The 23,902-nt window shown below is 38.1% G+C and overlaps 1 protein-coding gene and 1 long non-coding RNA gene across 2 annotated transcripts; both read left to right on the top strand.

The window, feature by feature from the left end:
• Nucleotides 1–971: 971 nt before the first annotated feature.
• irf9 (interferon regulatory factor 9) lies at nt 972–23,871 on the top strand. Its single transcript, XM_082152014.1, has 10 exons — nt 972–1,082; nt 2,042–2,098; nt 11,644–11,766; nt 12,386–12,563; nt 13,913–14,052; nt 14,256–14,325; nt 14,454–14,516; nt 14,634–15,038; nt 22,987–23,099; nt 23,262–23,871. Exons 2-10 carry the CDS (start codon nt 2,042–2,044, stop codon nt 23,382–23,384), a joined length of 1,272 nt encoding a protein of 423 aa, XP_082008140.1. The 5' UTR covers nt 972–1,082; the 3' UTR covers nt 23,385–23,871.
• Nucleotides 18,066–21,481, top strand: LOC309485254. The gene is made up of 2 exons (XR_014201121.1): nt 18,066–20,199; nt 20,230–21,481. It is a non-coding gene; the product is annotated as an uncharacterized lncRNA (long non-coding RNA).
• Nucleotides 23,872–23,902: the final 31 nt, after the last annotated feature.

The following is a 23,902-nucleotide window of genomic DNA, read 5'->3' on the forward strand; positions in this document are numbered from 1 at the left end:
GACTGTGAGGACAGCTGAATGTGAAAGGGGATTTTCAGCGATGAATAATTGTTTCACCCCTGAGAAATCAGCTGAAGATTGTCAATGTGTCCTCTTTGATGTTCGTAAAGTTAGTGGGTCCACCGTCCACCACTAGAGTTGTGGAACTCAACTAAGTGTTTTAGGAAGTGGGTGATGACAAGGAGGTCAGCAGACCATGCTGCCCGTAGACAAAGGCAGCATAAACCAGAGGAGCCTGCCTTTACTCCTATTTGGAAGCTGATGAATGCATGAATATTAGTGTGTGAATAAGTAAATGTGATGTATTTAAAGTGTAAACTGTTATGTCTGCAGCACACAAGTGCCTCAAGTGTTGTTCGGGTTGTTTCATAATGCATTGAGTTGAGTAATTACCTCCCGTGTCGGTGTGATTAAATCAAGTGTCAATAATTATTTCAGTATTAGTTCACATTCATTTAAATTTGCTTTACTTATCATTTGTTCTAATACATATCTTTCATAATACACCACATCTGGTATGACGACATTTCTACAGTGTATTTTTTTTTTTTTTTTTTTTTGCCTTCTGAGTGCTTGAATGATATCCGTACTATCACGTGGTTTCTGAGAAGAGCAGCGTTTCTTTTGAAACGAATTAAACTGGTAGAAGGGAAGTTGGCTGAGAGAAAACGCCAAAGTGGGCGGGGTTTATGATGTGTTAAGACATGCTCAGTAAAGATGTCACATAACACCTGCTCATGTTGTAGTAATATTCATTATTCCCCAAGTGATGTAGCCGCACATTGCAACAAAAAAAAACACACAAAAAAAAACAAACAAACAAACATATTTCACGAATAGATTGTTAATTCAAAAAGATTCCGGATTTTCCAAAGAAAATCATGACATAGCCTACTTTGACCTAGACGAACAGTGTGATGACGCTGTGAGCCGCTGAGCGCCCCCTACAAAATCGTCACTCAAACAGCTCAGGTCGCTCCACTGTTTTGCTTTCAGGAATTTCTAGTGCGATCATCTGCGATGGGCTGGACAGGCAGACTGTGATCTCCAGAATTGCTGACAGTATACGACCGAAACTAAAGGTAGGCTAAGCGAAACTACAAACAAACTAATAATTTCCACACGTTTATACAAAAATGCCGTTTTGTCCGCGAACTTATTTATACAACGAGCTATTAGGCTACATTGATTTTGATGTGGATAGTTTGGAAGAAATTGTTGAAATTATAAAATCCCTTGTATCTCTGTTTGATTTTGTATTTAAGCAGATAATTCGATTATAAGTTTACAAAAAGTATTGTGAATGCGTCTTAATAGAGTTAAGGCATGTACAATAATAGTAATGTATGATTACAAATCATAGCGTACGCTTCCTGTAACGTTAGGCTACTGCACTAACTTACCAAGGGAGGAAACCAAACAGTGATTTCTATCGAAGGACGAAGGTGATTGCCAAATTAAATTAATTAAAGAATTGTTTAGAGTCAAGCTAATTTAAGAATTGTTTAGAGTCAAAATAAGATTTAGAACAACCTGTGCGTAATTACAATTCATGCTTGTTGTTTTAGTCAAGTGTGCTCATAAGGAACAGCTCCATTGATCATTGTTGTTCTAATAATAGCCCCAAAAAGCTCACAAGAAAAACAGCATTATCTCATTTCACTGGGCTCTAAACACATCCATTAATTCAGAAACTTTACTCACTCAGTTCTCTGAACGCCCCCGTTGAGAACCACTTTAGATGAAAGATTCATCTTCACTCATTTTATTGGAAGACTATTCACACACATACACACACACACACACACACACACACACACACACACACACACACACACACACACACACACACACACACACACACACACACACACACACACACACACACACAAAACATTTAGTTGGGCTAAATAGAATAACTTATGCATACCTTCCATGGTACCATGTGAAATAACATGGTATTACCCACCTCCGAACTGTCAAATGTGTGAGATGTCTGACTTAAGACAAATCAGCATCTATCAATCAATGTGTTTTTCAGATGGCATCTGGAAGGATTCGCTCCACGCGCCGTCTGCGCTCCTGGATAGTGGAACAGGTGTGTGTGTGTGTGTGTGTGTGTGTGTGTGTGTGTGTGTGTGTGTGTGTGTGTGTGTGTGTGTGTGTGTGTGTGTGTGTGTGTGTGTGTGTGTGTGTGTGTGTGTGTGTGTGTGGTATGTTGAGTGTGTCAAAGGATCTGAGTTAATAAAATCTTAGATAGTTTAGATTTGATAGTTTTTCATTGAAATAATGCTTCTTCTTCTTCTTCTTCTTTCTTTCTTTTTATGTTACATCTTATGCTGTTAAATTAAAGTTTATTGGATTATTTTGGGGCTGTTTACACCTGGCCACTTCATGCGTTTTCTCAGATCGGATAGCTATCCGATCGTGAAAAGACCAGGTGTAAATGGGTATGGCGTTATTTTTATGTCAAAAGTTATGAGCGTGTAAGACATGCTCACGAGCACATTATGTTATTTCACACGCGCAAAAATGAACCTTCAGCTGGCATGATAAAAGTACTCGCGCACAAATTCAACAACCGAGAGGTGTACAGGTAGCTGCAAGCGAGCGCCTGGCATACTCTCATAGGTTAACTCTGCTTGTACAGTGGAATCCTGCTCGCGCGCAGCGGGCTTCTGCTCGCTCAGCTGATTTCTGCTCGCGCGCAGCGGGCTTCTGCTCGCGGAGTGCTGTTTTGCTCGCGCAGTGGATTTCTGCTCGCTCAGCTGATTTCTGCTCGCTCGAGTCTACATGACTTTTGACAATTTGGGGGCGGAAACCAAGGAGGGCACTGACCCTCTTATGATTGGTCACTTTCATCATGGAAAATCTTGGGAAATCCTAACCCCGCCCACCTTCTGACGCAGCGCGCGTCACTCAGCTCGCTCTGCTACTCCAGCTATCTCTGTGTATATTTTAGACAACGAAATATGTGATAAAACACCATACTAACTCTTTTCGTTTTCATTTAAAGAAATCTTAAACATGATAGCCACACAAATGTGGTTCAGGCAACGTGTATTGATTATATTCACTGCACATAACGTTTGCCTATTTATAAAAAAAACAAAATATAAAACACAAACCTGCCTCTTTTCGTTTTAAATATAATATAAAACCATTAAACATTTTAATATGGTCCAGGCAATATGTGCATTTGTACCAAACAACAGATTTTGCAGTAAACAACATTACAGTTTTTTAAATTTTTACATACAATTATTACAATTTAAAATGACAAAACTCAACCCAGTCTCTTTTTGTTAAATTTCAGTTTTTATCAATATTAGCCATTACAAAAGTATAAGTAAAAGGTATAAGAAGCTAAAGCCCTGCATTTCAGCCCGAGCCCGACGGGCCCCGACTTTTTTACACCCCTAGGTCCGGGCTTCGGGCCAATTTTCACGTCATAGTTCACATGCGGGCCGGGCCTCGGGCCTTTTTTGGGTTATCCTTCTTTTTATATTTGTAGACATTAATTAAAAAAATATGAGAAGTTGACGTCGACGATAGAAAAACAAACATAGAAAGACATTTAATAACCTCATAACTTTCATAATCGTAAAATTACACTGACATATGATTGATGACAGTCTCACGCACGCACGCACACACACACAGAAGGTTTCCCGTCAGCGCAAACAACGATTCACCTCATGTGCAAATAATGGAGAATATTAAGAGAAAAATCGCAGAGTGATAGAAGAGAGGACTGGGTTAAAATCTTCCACTGTGGATGCTATTCTTTTTCTCCACGATGCTCTGTAAGAGACTGTTCTAACTTTTCGTTTGATTGGACTTTATTTCCGTTTAACTGTTGGAAACTACTGGAAAAAAGAATGGCCATGTTCTGTGGTGCATTTTTTAGGTAAGATAACCTGCAAGTTTGTTTTTGATTTATTTTATTTAATTTGTTTAGATTGGCTATTGCTCATTTCGTTTGCGAGCGCTGTTGCGAGCAACCTGAGCCTGCCTCAGTATTTAAAAAAAAAAATTTACTCACTGTGGTTTAATAAATAAACATTAAACTAACTGTCTGTGTGATATGCTTGAAGTGTTTTATATCTATGGATTTTATTGTAGCCAAGTAAAGTATTAGCGTTGATTTGAGAGGCTAAATTGATCAAACATGTTTTACTCGCTGTTGGCTCGGCTTGCTTGGTCGTCATTTATTTAATTTTTTTTAATGCTCCAAACATTTGTCTAAATTAACTTAAAGACCCACTCCGATGAAAATCATGTTTTTCTAGGTGTTAACATGTTCTTGTGGCTTTTTTCTTATGCTAGAGGACATATCTTGAGAAAAATAAGCTCAAAGTTGTATTTCTGAGTATTTCTGCATTCAAATGGCTGTGAATCAGTAGCAGACGCTAAAATGCCGGCTAAAATAGACTGGAGTTGTGACGTAGTAACTCCACTGGGCGGGGCCCGCCCGGTCGGTCAGGTTCTGAGGAGTAGAGAAGACGATGGCGGATCAATACCTATGTGCGGTAGCGGGTTGCAATGCTAAGAGGAGAGATATTGGTATTAGCTTTCATGCTTTACCAAAACATGTTGCTGTGAGAGATGAATGGATTACGTTCCAGGGTTCCAGACTGCGACCATTTTTTGAGAATGTACGAGTTAAAATTGTATGTGGTCGCATTTGTGCGAGTGCATGGTCATGTAACGTTACTACTCAGTTAAATTCACGCATGAATTTTCCTGCATTGAACTTGTTTTAGCGCCCGCCAAAGTGATTTTTTGTCCCGCCAAAGTCTTATTTGATCGGTGAGTAATGTAGATGAACTGCTGCGCTTGTGACAGGACATGTTTATAACTGAAAGAACGAGCAGAGAGAGAGACCCGGACGCGCGCGCGCGCACTCTCTGTCTTCGGAGCCAGGCGAAAATGTAAACAAGACCTCACCGTCTCCAAACTAAGCGCTGTCTTGCTCTCTCTCCCTCGCACATATTAATCAAAATAAATCGACACGGCGGTAAAAGGTCGGAAGACCAAAGTTTCGTGTGGAGCATTCGGAGATTTTTTTTTCTTTTTCTGAATTGCCGCTGGGTGTGAATTGTGCTTAAAAAGTTGCCTTATCTTCTCTGAAAAGCGTTCCGGACATTCAGCTGACATAAAACAACACTTTAATTAAACGAAAAAAACTATCCAGTGATGAAATGTTTTCTGTGTTGACAGAAAGAAAGAAAGACAGAAAGAGGCTGTTGCTGCCTATGTATCTCGCTTCAGCCAACGGCTCCGCCCACAACGTAGAGGCGAATTGCTAATGAGCTACTGCCGCTCTGCTGAAGCGAAGTCCCAGAAAACGGCACAGGTTTTGTGATTTTGGCTAAAAACGGCATAATCATCATTTAAAGACCACTGAGAATGTTTAAAAATAAATCAAAATATGATCGGAGTGGGACTTTAATAAAGAAATGAAAAGAAAAGAAGCATAACGAACAAAACGGACATATTTTAATGGCTGCAAATAGGGCAGGCTGCCGCTGTAAAAAAAAAAAATAGGGCCGGGCTCGGGCCTAGATTTGAGGCCCGTGCAGGGCTCTATAAGAAGCTATACAAATAAAGCTATACATATAAGCTATTTATCTTTACCGTTGTATGGTTAGATTAGAACGCTGACTTTGTATGTTTGACTGAATTGTTTGCTTTATTTGTATAGCTTCTTATACCTTTTATAAGAAGCTATACAAATAAAGCAAACAATTCAGTCAAACATACAAAGTCAGCGCTTTTAAAAAAATATTATGGCTATTATTGATAAAAACTGAAATTTAACAAAAAGAGACTGGGTTGAGTTTTGTCATTTTAAATTGTAATAATTGTATGTAAAAAATTGTTGTTTACTGCAAAATCTGTTGTTTGGTACAAATGCACATATTGCCTGGACCATATTAAAATGTTTAATGGTTTTATATTATATTTAAAACGAAAAGAGGCAGGTTTGTGTTTTATATTTTGTTTTTTTATAAATAGGCAAACGTTATGTGCAGTGAATATAATCAATACACGTTGCCTGAACCACATTTGTGTGGCTATCATGTTTAAGATTTCTTTAAATGAAAACGAAAATAGTTAGTATGGTGTTTTATCACATATTTCGTTGTCTAAAATATACACAGAGATAGCTGGAGTAGCAGAGCGAGCTGAGTGACGGGCGCTGCGTCAGAAGGTGGGCGGGGTTAGGATTTCCCAAGATTTTCCATGATGAAAGTGACCAATCATAAGAGGGTCAGTGCCCTCCTTGGTTTCCGCCCCCAAATTGTCAAAAGTCATGTAGACTCGAGCGAGCAGAAATCAGCTGAGCGAGCAGAAATCCACTGCGCGAGCAAAACAGCACTCCGCGAGCAGAAGCCCGCTGCGCGCGAGCAGGATTCCACTGTACAAGCAGAGTTAACCTATGAGCGTATGCCAGGCGCTCGCTTGCAGCTACCTGTACACCTCTCGGTTGTTGAATTTGTGCGCGAGTACTTTTATCATGCCAGCTGAAGGTTCATTTTTGCGCGTGTGAAATAACATAATGTGCTCGTGAGCATGTCTTACACGCTCATAACTTTTGACATAAAAATAACGCCATATTAAATGCCCTCCGAAACGCATTCGAGACGGATTTTAATCCGATCGCTCAAACCACTTCAGGAGGAGATCTGAGACGCATTCCAGACGAAACTGGACAAGTGTAAATGCATCTGGTTGTTGAAACCACATATGTAAATTGTACTCCTCCCAAAAATGCTAAAAAAAAATAAACGTGTGAGAGCGTGTTATAGGCTATAATCAGGCACGGATTAACGCACGGGCCTACTGGGCACTTGCCCAGGGCACTGGGCCAGCAGGGGGCCCTGTCAAATTTACTGTGTCTATTCTTTTCAAATAATTATTTTTATTTTTATTTTATTTTCAGTAAAATTGTGTTAAATATTGAGGAATAATGTGATTTTTTTTTGCAGTTGCAAAGTATTAACTAGTAAATAAATCAAATAAATAATTTTTTATGTATTGCTGCGCTGTTGAGAGGGACATCTAGAGGCGAGCGAAAACCATTGCGTAATATAAAAGTCACGCGTAGAAGACGGTTACTCAAAAACCAAAACAAAAATGAGTTTAAAACCACAACCAAGTGTATCAATGAAAAGAAAGCACAAAAAGGACAAAGAACCAAGAGAAGCTCAATTACTACAAAAGCTACCAACAATCTCCAGCTTTTTTAAAAGCTAAGGTAAATTTAAACCAACTTTTTTGTTCTAAGCTAACGTTAAATGCCTGTGGTGAACGACAGTTACACATGAAATGTCTGCTAAATGTAGAAATGTAAATAATTTATTAATTATTTAAATTATTCCTGTGATATGATTTGGAGAGGTCAGAAGCTTTTTGATTGAGTATGTTGTACAGTATGTTGTATGTTGATAGATACTGGTGAGATATAAATAAACCAATTTGTGGTGTGAAAGTAGGCCTACAGAATATTGCCTGCATTCTCTCCCCGCGTATTAGTGCCAGGGCCGGCCCTGACCAATTTGCTGCCCTAGGCAAGATTTTACCTGGCGCCCCATGCATCACAGCCCATTTCACCCCGTCATTGTGTTCATGATTTAGCATATATATATATATATATATATATATAGGCCTATATACACACACACACACACACACACACACATTACAGCCTAAACACAAATACCAAGAGCATTACATAGCATTCAAGTCAAGTCCCCATTATCTTTTATAGCACGATTTACAATAAAGATTAAATGTGAACTTTCCAAAAGTTTGGAAACATTACTATTTTTAATGTTTTTGAAATAAATTTCTTCTGCTCATCAAGCCTGCATTTATTTGATAAAAAATACAGAAAATGTTTTTATATTGTGATATATTATTACAATTTAAAATAATTGGTTTTCAATTTATTATACTTTAAATTATCATTTATTTCTGTGATGCAAAGCTGAATTTTCAGCATCATTACTCCAGTCTATCACATGATCCTTTAGAAATCTTTCTAATATGATGATTCATTATCAAAGTTGGAAACAGTTCTGCTGCTTAATATTTTTTCATAACCTGTGATACTTTTTTAGGATACTTTGATAAATAAATAGTAAAAAAAATTTTTTTTTAATGTTTTAAAAATAGAAATCTTTTGTAACAACAATATACACTACAAAATCAATACTTTTATTCAGCAAAGATGTGTTAAATTGATAAAAAGTGATCGTAAAGATGATTTATATAATTAGAAAATATTTTTATTTTATTTTAAATAAGTGCAGTTCTTTTTAACATTTTATTCATCAAATATATTAGGCAGCAGAACTGTTTCCAACACTCATAATAAATCAGAATATTAAAATGATTTCTAAAGGATCATGCGATAGACTGGATGTCACATGTGACACTGAAGACTGGAGTAATGATGCTGAAAATTCAGCTTTGCATCACAGAAATAAATGATAATTTAAAGTATAATAAATTGAAAACCAATTCTTTTAAATTGTAATAATATATCACAATATTTATAATTTTTTCTGTATTTTTGATCAAATAAATGCAGGCTTGATGAGCAGAAGAAACTTTTTTCAAAAACATTAAAAATAGTAATGTTTCCAAACTTTTGGCCTGTACTGTATCTCCACAACTGCACAACTGTAGAGTAAAACATTAATAAAAAAGTGATAATAAAAAATGCGTCTTAAAACTGACATGATTGTTACAAAACCACACAGTCTGGGGACTCTGGAGAACTCAGAACAACTGCTAACATTAAGTTTAAGGTAAAAATAACTGCCATGAAATTATAGTATCTTACTCCTATGCCATAAATTGTTCATTCACTACATCACTTTACCTCTGTCTTTATCCCCTTTTATCCTCTTCTCTTCTTTTTGGCACTGTATCTATCGCAGACTATGCTCATTTATAATGTGTCATGTAAATTCGGCCTTCCGTCACAATCAGGAAACTTTCACCGTGTCTAGAACTGGCGCGAGCTGCCAGGCCCGTTTCTACGAGCTGTGTGTTAACAAAAGCAGTGCTGTCTACATTGGATGCGGAGTCGCGCACGCTACACAACAAATTACCAACAACTGATCGCGCGCGCGCTCTGTTTCTGACGCACTTCAAGCACTCGATGGGCGGGGGACGATTGGTGAGCCGGATTTTTTTTTTTTTTTTTTTGGTAGTATTTCGAATTAATGGTTTTAAAATAGTATTATATATAAAAAAATAATAATGTAAAAAAAAAAAAAAAAATTCACTCGTTCACTCATTCTGGCGCCCCTATGGATGAGTGGCGCCCCTAGCATTTGCCTATACCGCCTATGCCGCGGGCCGGCCCTGATTAGTGCCATTGTTAATCCTGTATGATGGGGCATACAGGCAGAGGTGAACCAACACTGAGTAGGGCCCCAGGCAAAATTAATCAATGAGGCCCATTTTATATATGTAGCCTATAATTGTCACCTTAAAAAGTGTCTTTTGTGGTGGAACAAGCAATGCTATATAGCATCTTAATTTAATCTTTGTTTAATTATTTTAGTTCATTAACTAATTGTTAACTCAACTAATTTAACGTAAAGACCTGGATACTAGAATTACTAATTAAATAAATGTCAACTAGCCTAAATGCGTTGATTAGGATTGCCATTGACTAAAGATTTTTCTAGTCGACTAGTAGTCATTCATTTAAGCAATTAGTCGACTAATCTCACGTTAATATTAATTTCTGCTTAAATACTGAGTGCATGGAGCCATATAGCCTATTCCGCGCTCAAGCGCATGCATAAATCTTGCCGCAAAGCACCGGCAAAAGCAGGCTAATGATAGGCCTAATATATCTGAAAAAAAAACTAGGCATTTTTATTGTTTAATAATAAAAAATATATATTTCTAAATCAGTGTCGGCTGCAAACATATCTATATCTCCGCTGTAAAGTGGATGCGCCTTTAGAGAGAAATGCACCTTTCATATCATATCAGCCTAATCAGCCGGTATTTGCTTTCGATTCGAATTTTTTCGTTTAAAAGTGGACATTTCAAGCTTTATATAGAAATATTCATCATGTCTGTGAGGCTATACACTGTTTCAGTACGTTTTCTTGTTATTGTGAGTTTACAAAAATAAAAGTAGCTACTTGCGACTGATGCATTATTCTTTTCTGTATATGACCAGAAAAGATTGAGTATTTCAAGTTGTTTCCACTGTTTATAGGAAAATGCAAGTGTTCGCGCCGACGCCTGCCATGCAGTGCGCGCTGCACACTCCGCACAAATACTTTGGATATGCATTTATCTAGGTTAAAGTTAGAGCGAGCTGCCATGCCAGATGGATAAGTCCTTTTCATGTTTAACAAATCAAATGATGCATTTTCTACCTACCGCAAGTAAGCGCTGCACCAGTTTGAAAAAGGTAAAAGCATAACGAGCGTAACGAGAGAGGGGCCCCACTAAGGGGGATGCAGAGATGTTGCTGCGTCTTTATATTAACATTTCTGATTGTTTAAATGATCAGCCCTTGGGGGGCCCCTTAAAATGCCTGGCTTGCCTGCCCTATTGGGCGCCTGTGCATACAGTACATGTGCAACACTGTTGTCCAAAAAATTGGTGATGGGGGCCTTTGAGACATCCGTGCCCAGGGCACATCATCGCCATGATCCGTCCCTGGCTATAATGTAATGTTATAGCCAGATATGACGACGCTACTGGAACACGCATCACCTCAGATGAGAAGCTGAGCATCTATTCATTAAGCCAACGTGCAAACTATCGCAAATCAAAGTGAAAGTAAGTCGTAGACGCTTAACACACAATCATCATCATTAAAAGTAAATTCTTAAGAAACGAAATTATCTTACCAGGGCTGTTGCCGCTCTCTTTTATTGCGGTCTTTGAAATTTTAGCTGATGATCAATAAAATGCAGCTCATATCTTTTGCTTTCGGTGACGTACACTCCATTAAATCTGCATATAGCGCGGGAATTGAAGATCGGATTTAAATCCGTTTCGCAAAAACACATTTATGTGACCAGGTGTAAATGGAATCGTTTTGATAAATCAGATAGCTATCCGATCTGAGAAAACACATGAAGTGGCCAGGTGTAAACAGCCCCTAGTGTCTGTCATCTGTGTTACCACGATGGTGTTTTGTATTTGTGTGTATGACACATGCACCTTATATTTAGTATATTTCTCAACTTGTGGAAAAGCTACATGAGATATGATTATGTACAAGCTGTCTCTTTACCACTTGTATTTTTAAGGTGGATGTCAGTATAATATCAAGGTAAAAAAAATAAAAATTTGAGTAGTTTGGTAATAAATTAGTTGTAATGTATTTGAGTAATTTTAGTTAGTGAAATATATATTATTTTTTTACAGTAAATTTAACTTCAATCTGTAAAATCCCCCAAAAAATGACTAGCTACCTATTTTTCTGGCATCCACAGTTGCCTTTTTATTTATTTATTTTATTTATTTTGTATGTGCAGGCAGAGTATCTAGCTGCCTAATATTACCTAAGGGTCTCAGGTCAGAAATATTAATAATTATGATTAATAATAATATCTGTTTCTTTCTTGTGTGTGCTTTGGGATATAGGTGAACAGTGAGAAGTATCACGGCCTAGTGTGGGACAACACTGATAAAACCATGTTTCGTATCCCATGGAAACATGCAGGAAAACAAGATTTCCGAAGTGAGGAAGATGCAGCTATTTTCAAGGTGGAAATATCTATATCTTTCTCTTTCTGTCTGTGTGTGTGTGTGTGTTCATGTTTTTCTATCCCTGTGGGGACTTCAACTTGAACCCTGACTCATGGGGACTCATGTCACTGTGGGGACCTAAATTGAGGTCCCCATGAGGAAACAAGTTTATAAAGCATATAGAATGAGTTTTTTTGAAAATGCAAAAATGCAGAAAGTTTTCTGTGATGAGTTGGTTTATGGGTAGAGTTAGTGTAAGGGGATAGAATATACAGTTTTTACAGTATAAAAAAACATTACGTCTATGGAGAGTCCCCAAAAGGATAGCAAACCAGACGTGTGTGTGTATGTGTCTACATTACATTACATTACTGTACATTACATTGTATCTTATCTATCTATCTATCTATCTATCTATCTATCTATCTATATATATATGTATGATATATTGGCTGGCTAAGCACTGGATCTTTTCACTGTTGACACCTATATCAAATTGTTTGTTTCTACCTCTGTGGAATTACATGTTGATGATAATTATTTGCACATTATTGATTATAATTCATTTGAAAGATAGTATGAGCAGTAATTCACTTATTAAAAATTGAAGTATTAATTAGAACTTTTCCGATTGAAGGCTTGGGCGGAGTTTAAAGGGAAGCTTTTGGAGACTGGAAATGACCCTGCATCCTGGAAAACTCGCCTTCGCTGTGCCCTCAACAAAAGTCCAGAGTTTAGTGAGGTCACTGAAAGATCACAGCTGGACATCTCAGAACCCTACAAAGTGTACCGCCTCGTTCCACTAGAAGAACAAGGTAACAAATGGATGTGGAAACATTTGTTTGTAACATAGCAGGGTTGCCAACTCTCACGCATTTTACACCTTCGTTTCTTTCTCTCATACCACCCATAGACATTTCAACACAAAATAATCCCTACATTTGCAAAAATCCTTAGCATTTTCCCACCATAATGAGGCTTGATTGGTCTAAACCAGGGGTGTCCAGTCTTAGGGCACTATCCAGCAGAGTTTAGCTCTAGTCATAATTAAACGCACCTGAACCAGCTTATCAAGGTCTATAGGACCACTAGAAACTTCCAAGCAGGTGTGCTGGAGAGCTAAACTCTGCAGGGAAGTGACCCATCAGGAGCAGGATTGGACACCCCTGGTCTAACAGATGTTCTTGATTGGACTGGTCTAAGGGGCTGTTTACACGACACCGTTTTCAACTACAAACGTTCATTCACACAACAGTGTTTTGGGTGCCTGAAAACGCAAACTTTTGAAAACAGGTTTCAAAGTGTGAATCCACGAAAACGACATCATGCACATACGTATGACATGTTCAGACGCATTCTATCCTAGACGCTACAGTCTTTCAGTCTATAGTGTTTCATCGTCATCTAATGGCCTTGCAGCAGAATACAGCGGATTTGTGTGAATGAGGATCGTTTTGACAATGGTGTCGTCTGTACGTGGAAAACTCAAAGGAAAAACTTCTCCGTTTTAAGCTTATCGCTGTCGTGTAAACGTACCCTATAGCAGCAAGATTCTAGCAATACAATTTCACAAGGGGACTTTTAAAGAGCTTGCTATCTAGAGTAATGAATGGAGGACATGGGAGAAACACCAGCAATTAGATTCTGCCCCGTCGGCCAGTCCCCAGGTTCAGTCAAGGCTCATGGTGTTTGTGTCCTCCGACTCTTCCTGGTCCATCCCCCGGGCCCCGTACCTTCACGATTGTGGATTTCTATTTTGTTATTCTGTTCTGTTAGTCCCTGTTTTGTTCCGGTTTCATTGGTTACTGATTATCTCGTTTGTTTCTATAGTTGTGTGTATAATTACCACCTGTCAGTCGTTATGTTTGACTTGTATTTAAACTCCCTGTTTTGTTCAGTCCCATTTCAGTTTATATAGTTTGCATTTTCTAGATTCTAGATATCTCCTGAGTGTTTGTTATTCTAAATAAAGACTTTGTTTGTGAACTCTATCGTTGTGCGTGCTGCAGGCCACCCTTACCTATGGATGCATATGTATGGTTATATTCAATCACTTTTTTTGCACTACTTGGAATGATTACTATTTTATTCTGCATCCTGGTGGTTGGATGTTAACTGCATTTCATTGGCTTTATATTTGTTCTTCATTTTCCTCTCATCATAGGAGGGGTGAAAGTAAAAAAAGAGAACGGACAGAAAGCAGTGAGAAGCATCAGGAGGAGACACAGCGAATCTGAGCATGATCAGGAGATCGAATGCAAAAAGATCAAAAAAGAGGTCGTTGTGCTCCAGCCCATCAACATGGTAAAAAACATAACTAATCATTGAAGAGCTATACTGTTCAAACTTTAATTAAGATGCTATTTGCAACATGCATGCTAAATAGAGAAAGCCTGCCTTACAAAAACAAAAGTCGAAAACATGCACTCAGACACATTTTACATTCCACTTAGCAGAGTACGAGTCTACAATTAATTGAGCACTATTTCCACTTCTGATCTTAACAGAGTGCACAGGAAACTGTCCCACATACAGGAAGTGAGACCGGGATGCAGACAATCCTCTTGAAGAGTGACAGTAATTATCTGATTTTACTCAATGAATTTTACCTGAGTTTTCAACTTGGTTCATTTGTGGTTAATGTAGATGTTAATAATGTAAAGTGGATGACTGACTTATTGTTATTAAACTTTTCTTTTTTTTAGGTGCTGAAGATATCCAGTTAAACTTTACAATTGAAACAGTGCCTTTGTCTGAAGAAAAGAGAGGTAACTAAAAATGCAATTTGATTCATTTATTGAGTACAACAAATCTGATCTCACAATTGTTTCATGTTTAACCAAACTATCAGCAGATGGTTTCTAAAAACACTTTTGTTCTTTCAGTGCTGAACACTTTCCACATAACCGTGCACTACGTTGGTCAGGAGGTTCTGCGGCGAGAAGTAAGGGGTAGTGATGTTCGGATTGCTTATCTGCCTCCGTCACCGGTCCCTCCGTCTCCACCATCTCTGAACGGCCCTGGCTTCCATCGAATCCCTCTCCCAGAGCCCCCATTAGACATGGTTGCAGATCCCAGCCTTGCCCCACGTTTGAACGATCTTAACAAATTACTGCCCTTCATGGAGCGGGGAGTAGTGCTGACCTTGACAGGAGCAGGCATCTATGCCAAGCGTTTCTGTCAGGGACGGGTGTTCTGGAGAGGACCGCACAACACCACCACAGGACCCTGTAAAATGGAGAGAGGAAGTGAGCTCACCCAGCTGTTCAACATGGATACATTCAGACAGGGTAAGTGTTTCACAAGCAAATATTTTGCACTGGAAAACCCAGAATAAAACATTACTTGAGTGGCCAACTCAAATTTCTATGTTCTGGTAACACTTACAATAAGGTTCATTAGTTAACTGCATTATTTAAGATGAACTAATAATGAACTGCACGTATACAGCATTTATTAATCTTTGTTAATGTTAATTTCAACATTTACTAATACTTTATTAAAATCTTGTTAACATTAGTTAATGCACTGTGAACTAACATGAACTAACAATGAACAGCTGTATTTTTATTAACTAACGTTAACAAAGATGAACAAATACTGTAACAAATGAATTGCTCATGGTTAGTTAATGTTCCAAACGGCTTCATTATGACACACAAGTGCTCTGCTCCCCCTAAAGTCCCCACTTCAATGGTTCTGCACTTCGGAGTGAGTAGGGCATAGGGATGCTCATTTCCGATTAGAATTTGGGGAGGTGTGAGGACTGGAATTGAGAACCCCTGCCATAGAAGAAGCTTTTTGAGTTCACCAAAGAACCTTTCAGTGAACTGTTCTTAAAAGAGGAACTGTTTTGAACCGTTTCTTTTGTCCAGAGGAAAGGTTCTTGAGGTAGAGGGGCAGAGGAGAGAACTTAATGTTTTGAAGAGTTTGAGTGTGTATGAAGTGCTATTGAGCTTGTTTTGGTAATATGGTGTGTTTGCATTGTGTGGAAATTGGTAGAAGAAGTGGAGAATAGTGGTTGATACATTCCAACGTCAGCAGAATCCTGATTTGTGCCATTATTGTGATAGAAGATGACCCATCTCGTGGCACAAGATTTTGGTCATAGTGCTCACCTTTCTGCTAGAAAGTAATTCCATAAATCTTAGTCCTATAGACTAAGCCCTGTTCAGACTGTCAGTCCAAATCCAAATTTTGTGCATGTCTGATTGGAATCTGATCAAGTGTGAATGTCAAAATATCATGTGAATTGCAATTTTCACAAATCTGTTTCAAGCTACATTAATTTATGGTTTGAAATCCTATTCAAATCTAATTTACAGAAATCCTTTTTAGTCTGACTGCTCTGATCGGAATTTGCGTAGTTTTTCTGCTTTTGTTACTTTCTCACGCCATGAAAAACAAACACATCAGACGTTGTAGTAGAAAATATGCTGAGAGTTGTTGCAGAAACAAGGTTGTGTTGTTTCGTGGTGTTGGTTGGTTGATTGCAAAATTACAATATACTGCTAATCTGCTTCTACACCTCTTTGAGTTTTAAGACCAGTGGAGACTGTATCACCTTTATTTACAGTATATAGTGCCTTATACAATACAGATTGTTTCAAAGAAGCTGTACTGTGATAACAGGAAAATAGTGATCAGTGATATTACAAACGGATTTCAATTCTGCTGTAAAGCAGCTCTAAAAAACACAGTATTGTCATTATTCAGTTGAAATCAGTTCAGACTCTGAGTTGATTGTTTTCGGTATAAGAACTGTGTAAAGCTCATCAATTATGAAATGAGTTCAATTCTGTTATAAAGCAGTTCTGCAGAAAACAGTGATGTCATCGGTCCAGCTCAGTTCTCATCCCATAGTGTCAGTGCAGTCGAATAAAAAAATACTGCTGAATATTAAGTGTCCCCAACTAAACAAGCCAAAGGCGACAGTGGCAAGGAACCAAAACTCCTTCAGGTGACAGAATGGAGAGAAAAAAAACTTGGGAGAAACCAGGCTCAGTCAGGGGGCCGGGTTCTCTTCTGGCCAAACATGTGATTATGATTCCAGGATGCATCACAAGTGAGATTGTGGACTGTTCATTCAATATATTTCTTCCAGCTCCTTCTGCTTGAAGATCTGGATACATCACAACGACATTTGGTGGGAGAAGTTGAAGGTTGCTAGGTTGTTAGGTCTAGAGGCAACATTTCCATAACTTTCACTAATGTTCTTAAAATGTTATTGTAAATGTTAGGACAAAATGTTCTTAAAATAATGTTTATGGAACGTTCTTTTAACATTATTAATATTTAATATACGTTCTTGCAATGTTAAGAGAAAATGTTCTTAGTACAACATTCATGGAATGACTTTACGATGTAATTTGTACTTGATGATTGTACTACTCATAATGTAGAGAGAAAACATTGTGAGTACAATGTTCATAGAACGCCCTTACAATGTTATTTTTAATTAAATGTTCTCATAACATTGAGAGAAAACGTTCTTAAAACAACATCCTTGCAACGTCTTTATGATGCTATTAATACTTGCTGAATGTTTTTGGAATGTTTGCATAAAATGTTGTGGTCAAAATGGCCTAATATCTTCATTCCTTATAGTCACTTTTAGCATATTCCCAGCTAACAGGGAACGTTCTCAGAACTTTGGCTTGCAGTCTTGCAAGGTTCTCTCAAAGTTATGAACAAACTTTCTTCCAGTAATGTTAAAAGAACGTTCGTTCATAGTTATCTGGTCTTTAAAAAAATTCTCAAAACGTTAGCACAAAAACATTATTTATTTATTATACATCGTTCATGAAATGTATTTTTGTAATGTTTTAGTTGGACATCTAAAACATCTAACATGTTTTAAATGTTACTATCATTAAAGAGAATTGAAGAGAAGAGAACATAAAGTCACAAGACACGTGCATAAGGAACAAACAATGAATGCAATTAATGCAAATAATATATAAAGGCAAGCAGGTATAATAAACTGACTTTATTAAACCTAATGCATTACACTAAGCAATCAGGACTTTGAACTTTCCCTTCTGTAACAGCATTTCACCTGTTGATTCAACGGATCACAAAACTCATGGTTTGGATCATATACTGTATTACTGAGTCACAGATCGATAGGGGGGTGTGGGGGTAACTTTGCTCTCCATTTATTACTTAAAGCACACTTTAAGTACTCCGATACCACAGCAAAAAGTTCAAACATTATTAAAGGCATGTGTGAACAATCAGTAAAAATAAGAACAAATACACTAATTGCAAGCATAGATAAATACAATATAACAAAAGTTACAAATAAAGTAAGGTCTAACAGTAGTATTCATTTCAGGTATGTGATAATTAAATGTAAAATAACACTTTTCACTTTTATTGAAAGAGGAATCAATTCGGAGTTTGCACGCTATCTGAAACACAACTCGCTCTGTGTGCATGTGCATGTGTGTGTGCGGCTGTGCCTCTTTTAAATTCTCTTTTGCCTCTTCTAGCGCTGGAATGGTTTAAAATCTATTGAATGTGTAAACTGGCAAGACAAAACACGTGCAAATTATAAACTTTCACTTGGTGGTTAAACTTGCAATTAATCCACGAATCACATGCGTGCCGAATCATGGGGCCTGGTCCTTACGGATCACGGATCAACTGTCCATTTAACTCATAAAATCATCTGATTCTGGACTAAATTTTCTCGTTGTCTTTCTATTACTCACAGCTCTGCGCATGTGTTTTGTTCCACGCCACTTTTAAGCCAAACGTCCAGAGTCTGCAGACAACCATTACACTATTATGTCTCTCTTCATCATGCAGCATCACAAAGCATTTTGTAAAATGACAGTGTTTGAAACTCCAAATGAAACAGTTAATATATTCACAACTACATTTTTTGGTGTTTTCTTTTTCTATTGTGTTGTTTTCCACGTCACGTTATATTTGACTTGTGTGCTGTTTAGTTGTGTGTTGGAGTTTGTGTTCTTTTCTTTTCTTGTTTAACTTGGTGGGGTTGTGTTTTTGGTTTAGAAAATGTAAGCTTTGCTCTCATGCTTCCATGTCTTGGACTGTACTTCCCAGAGACTCTTACACAGTTTAGAATCAGATCTTCAAACAAAAGGAACTGGATGAAATATTTGAATGCTACCACACAGCATCCACAATCTACAATCTGATTCTGACTTGTGATGTAGACCGAATCATAATCACACAGTTTTCATTTGTTGTCAGAGGAGAACTGCCCCCCTGACTGAGCCTGGTTTCTCCCAAGGTTTTTTTCTTCATTCTGTCACCTGATGGAGTTTGGGTTCCTTGCCACTGTTGCCTCTGTCTTGCTTAGTTGGGGACAATTAATATTCAACAATATTATTGATTTGACTGCACAGACGCTGTTGTATGAGAACTGAGCTGAGCTGGACGATGACATCCCTGTTTTCTGCAGAGCTGCTTTATTGATGAAATTAACTACTTTAAAATGGAAATGAATCAACACTGAACTAACTTCAGCTGAGCAATGACACTTTCTTTTAGAGCTGCTGTACAGCAGAAATGAACTCTGTTTTGCATCATTGAATAATTTTCCTGTTATCACTGTAAAGCTGCTTTGAAACAATCTGCATTGTATAAACACAATATAAATAAAGGGTGACTTGGCTTGACTTCAGTGTACTACTACAGCAAAATGTGAATCTTAAAGTAAAGTCTTATCTGTTTATTTTATAATTCAAACATTTAATGCACTTAGAAACTTGTATACTCTGGGAAAATGTAAATACTCTGAAAAATGTATCTTAACACAGTTTTTGGAACTCAAAACTTTTGTTACTTAAACCCTACCTGTGGCTGTAAGAAGTGAATTGTTACATTTTTTTCTATTTTCTATCATTTGAATTAATATAAACATAAATATAAGCAGGACAGCTCAGTGGGTAGCACTCACCTCACAGCAAGAAAGTCCCCAGTTCGAGTCCCAACTTAGCCATGAGTCTTTCTGTGCGGAGTTTGCATGTTCTCCCTGTGTCAATGTTGGTTTCCTCCAAGTAATCTAGTTTCCACCACAGTTCAAAGTCATGCAGCATAGGTAACTGGTGATACTAAATTGTCTTTATGCCGCAAGACCAGCCGAATGCGGTGAATGAGTGTTAGAAATCAGGAATGGTGAGAGAACATTGTGCTTGGTTTGTTTTTCGTCTTCGAACCAAACTTGGGTCTTCAGCCGACAAAGTTTAAATCCCATCTGGCTAGCGCGCTTCCCATAATGATGTTTCATTAACAAATTTCGGGAGGAGCACATTAAAAAATGTTATCCAATCAACTCTTCATCAGCAATTACCACGTCTATCCCATAGACTGTAAAAAAAGATGGATGACACCCCTTCACTCTGTTCCATTGGTGAAAAGTGAAGCCGCCAAAGTCCTAATATGGCGCTGACATCTTGCGCAGATTTGGGACATTGCGTCTGCGCAGTAGTGAGCACGGGACCCGAGTCTGCGCAGTAGCGAGCAGGAAGTTAAGCTGCGATATCAAGGTCCCGCCCTCACTCCCGCAGAAACGGTTAGTACAAAGTTTACTGTGTGAAATAAACAGTTATGGACATGTAGAAATTAAAGTTGAAGCTCCAATCTCCTCCCGAAAATCCCCCCAAAAACTCCGTTGGTGCCTTGGTGACTACTTCGTTTAGGTGACTATTCCCGTTTTTATAGCATCAAATAACAAACCAATATCAAACTTATGAAAAAAAAAATGAAAAAAGAAAACTTGAACTTAAACCAGCGTGATTAAAACTACCTAAAATGACAGAAATCATCTTTGGAAGAAATGTATTTGAAGTTTAATTTGATTGTTTAGTTGCCATCGCGTTCATTAGACTTCATGGGTAGTAGGGTGGGGTTTATGACCTATACTGGGACCAACCACTGGTTGACTATACATATATACACATTCCATGACAATTTTCAGCATCCCACCACCACCCCTCCTCACTCTAGGTTTGTTCCTACCACAGCCAGGAATACGGGGGGAGTACTCTGGGTTCAGGCCAAATACCGAGCTCGGAGCCCTCTCCTTGGAAAGCACGCCAAATACGCATACCCATTTATTCTATCTGACTTATTTGTAAGTGTGAACTAGTGAAATGTTTACGCCTTAGGTCAGTAGGCAGAGAGTCGGCTGTTCAAATGCATTCAATCACGAGCATTTTGACTATGAAAGCAATCCGGTCGAATGCTGTTCCGACTACCTCTGAAAGTGGTCGAAAGTAGACAAGGTCAAAATATTTTACATCTGTATTTAGCGTCGTCCACTTGTCCACATCCAGTCGACCAAAACGCATCTTAATACCAGGTGGAAACAGGGCCTCTATCGTACACATAAAGCAAGAAAAACTTTCTTATATATATATATATAAAGGGACGTTTTGAACGTTTTCATAACTTAATGGCAAAACATTCTGAGAACATATTTTTGTTAGCTGGATATGGCCTTTGCTGAGGATCTGTGCACGGATCTGGCTGACTACGGCCTCCGGCTAGTAATAAACAGCAACTGAATTTAAATAATATAATAATATTTTGGGCTCTGTTGTTAACTTTTAATATTATAGTAATGTGCAAGTAAGGGCTCCCTTACTTATAGTTTACAGCATTAGCAGAAATATTTTATTTATCCTTTAGAAACATTTAATTATAATTGAATTCATTTAAAGACAGAGACACAATTTGTTCATTAAACCACTGTTTATTTTTATATTTATATTAAATATATTATATTATACACAGCAATTTTATATTTAAGCCGCGTTTCCACCCCAGGAACTTTCCCCAGGAACTAGGAACTTTGGGCTGGTACTCGATGTGTTTACACCGCAGGAACCAGGGTCTAAATGAAGTTCCGGGTAAATATTTCCCCTTCCGATAGTCCCTGCTCATGAGGTAGTACTTTTTCAAAGTTCAGGAACTTTCAGGGGTGGGACTTGTGTGCTGCACAAGCTGATTGGTTGTGTTCACGCCGCATTTTGGTTGGATGATTCCACGCAGCATTTATTTATTTTTAACCTCCCTTTTTAAAAAATCTATTGCGGTTCGTGTCGTGGCTTCATGCAGTAAGAGTTGTCTGTCTGCAAATATGGAATTTAATAAAAAATAAAAAAAACTGGTGGACTGGCGACGACTTTCAGGCTTTATTAAGGGTATTTGTGGAAGAGGAAACTTTCTGCGCGTTCGTCCCAGCCATCTCACGGTCAATGTCTGCAATAGCTGATAACATACAAATTTTATATCTAACGTTAGCATTACGAGCTTACTGAACACGCTTTATCAGTGCTCGTCTCTTTTCTGCCACAGCTTTTATTATTAAGTCATTATGTTTACACATTGTCATCTATTGCAAGGTTAGGTTAGTAACAAACAACTATTTACAAGACTGTCACTATTTATGATTGATAGACGTGGTTCAGGCTTTTTTTAAGCGTATTTGCGAAAGAGGAATTTTTTTGCGCGTTCGTCCCAGGCATCTCACAATAACTGATAACATACGTTGTCTAATTTTATACGCATACAAGCTTTCTGAACACGCTTTAGTATCAGTGCTCGTCTATTTTGTTTTGTTAATTACCTCGTTAGTAAACCAATACATAACTGCAGCACAGTTTGAATCTCCTCCATACTTATTATAAATGTACGTGGCGCAACTGATTACTGTCCGTCGCAGACTGGGAGGAGCAGTTGCGCGCAGTTTACCTTCCCGGTACTTTAGACCGCGGTGTAAACGCAGAAAGCAACCGGTCTGGGGCAAAAAAAGTTCCTGGGAAAAAAGTTCCTGGTACAAATTGTTCCGGGTAATTTCGGTGGAAACGCGGCTTTAGTTTTCTCCCCCCTTCTGTACCGAATCCATACCGAACCGTGACTTAAAAACCGAGGTACGTACCGAACCATCTGTTTTGTGTACCGTTACACCCCTACCAGCTACACATGTTGTAATACAACAACTGTATTCCCAACGCCTCCATGTTGCTGTTGTTGTTTTTCGGCGTGTAGGCATTACCAACGCAAGGGCATTGCCATAGAAAACATTGCAGATATTTTGGAGAATGCAAGGGACACACAAATGTCAGTTCTCCTCCGGCTATATTGTGTAAACATAAGGTCAACATTAGCTAGCTATATGTTTATTTCCTCTTCTGATTCCCTGTATACAGTAATACCAAGTTTTGACCCAGTTTTGAAGATTTTCTTTCCTATTCTCAGAGTTGGATGCTTTCCGCAATGGAGGAAAAGAACCTCAAAGTGAGATCTTGCTGTGTTTCGGAGAAGAACTGTATGATGGAGACAACATCTCTGATAAACACATCATCATTAAGGTAAAGACCTTATGTGAAGGTATAATGGATGTATATAGATCAGATGCTAAATTTGTTTTTGGGAGATGTACAGCAAAAAAAAAAAAAAAAAAAAAGAACTTTACATTTCCGAAAGAGTTGTTGTTTTGGGTGCACTTTTCATTTAAATGTTTCTCTCTCCAGATCTCTCTCCCATTGGTTGAGTTGCAGATAGAAGAGGTCAAGACCCTAAGAGACCCTATTGCAATTCTCAAATGTTTGGCCAGCCAGTCTCCTACAGGGGAAGTGACTCTGAACCTTTGTTGAAGTATCAGAGTAACAAACCTCTAATCACTCGCAGCATTCTAAACATTAGGCATCAAAATGAAGAGAAAAATGGCTTGAGACAACTGGTAGAAACCCATTACTGTATGTAGTTAGTGGAAATGCTGCAATTATTAGTTGCTTAAATATATAGCCAGATAGCAGTTAAATATTATATGTAATATATTATAAGTAATACAAAGACAGGTCTTTAGTCAGTCCAAAGCAGGCCAACTGGGGCTCGAGGAGTGGTCATGAACAAAGGCGGAGTTTACCAGAGTCAGGAGATGGTCAGCACTGCTGTTCATTTCCCATGTTGTCATACCAGGCTACCAGCCAATTTCAACATTTAAGACATTTTAAACACTTTTCAGCTCAAAACTCACTTTCAGATAGCAGCGAGTGTTTGAAATAACTTCCGATAACGCTAATGTATCATTGAATTTGTCACTTTACATTAATCAATGGCAATAAATGTTGTTGTCACTTGCCTTGTCCTCTGCTGTCTCAATTGTAATGGC

Source organism: Leuciscus leuciscus (genome assembly GCF_965113295.1).
Source record: "Leuciscus leuciscus genome assembly, chromosome: 21".
Lineage (NCBI taxonomy): Eukaryota > Metazoa > Chordata > Actinopteri > Cypriniformes > Leuciscidae > Leuciscus > Leuciscus leuciscus.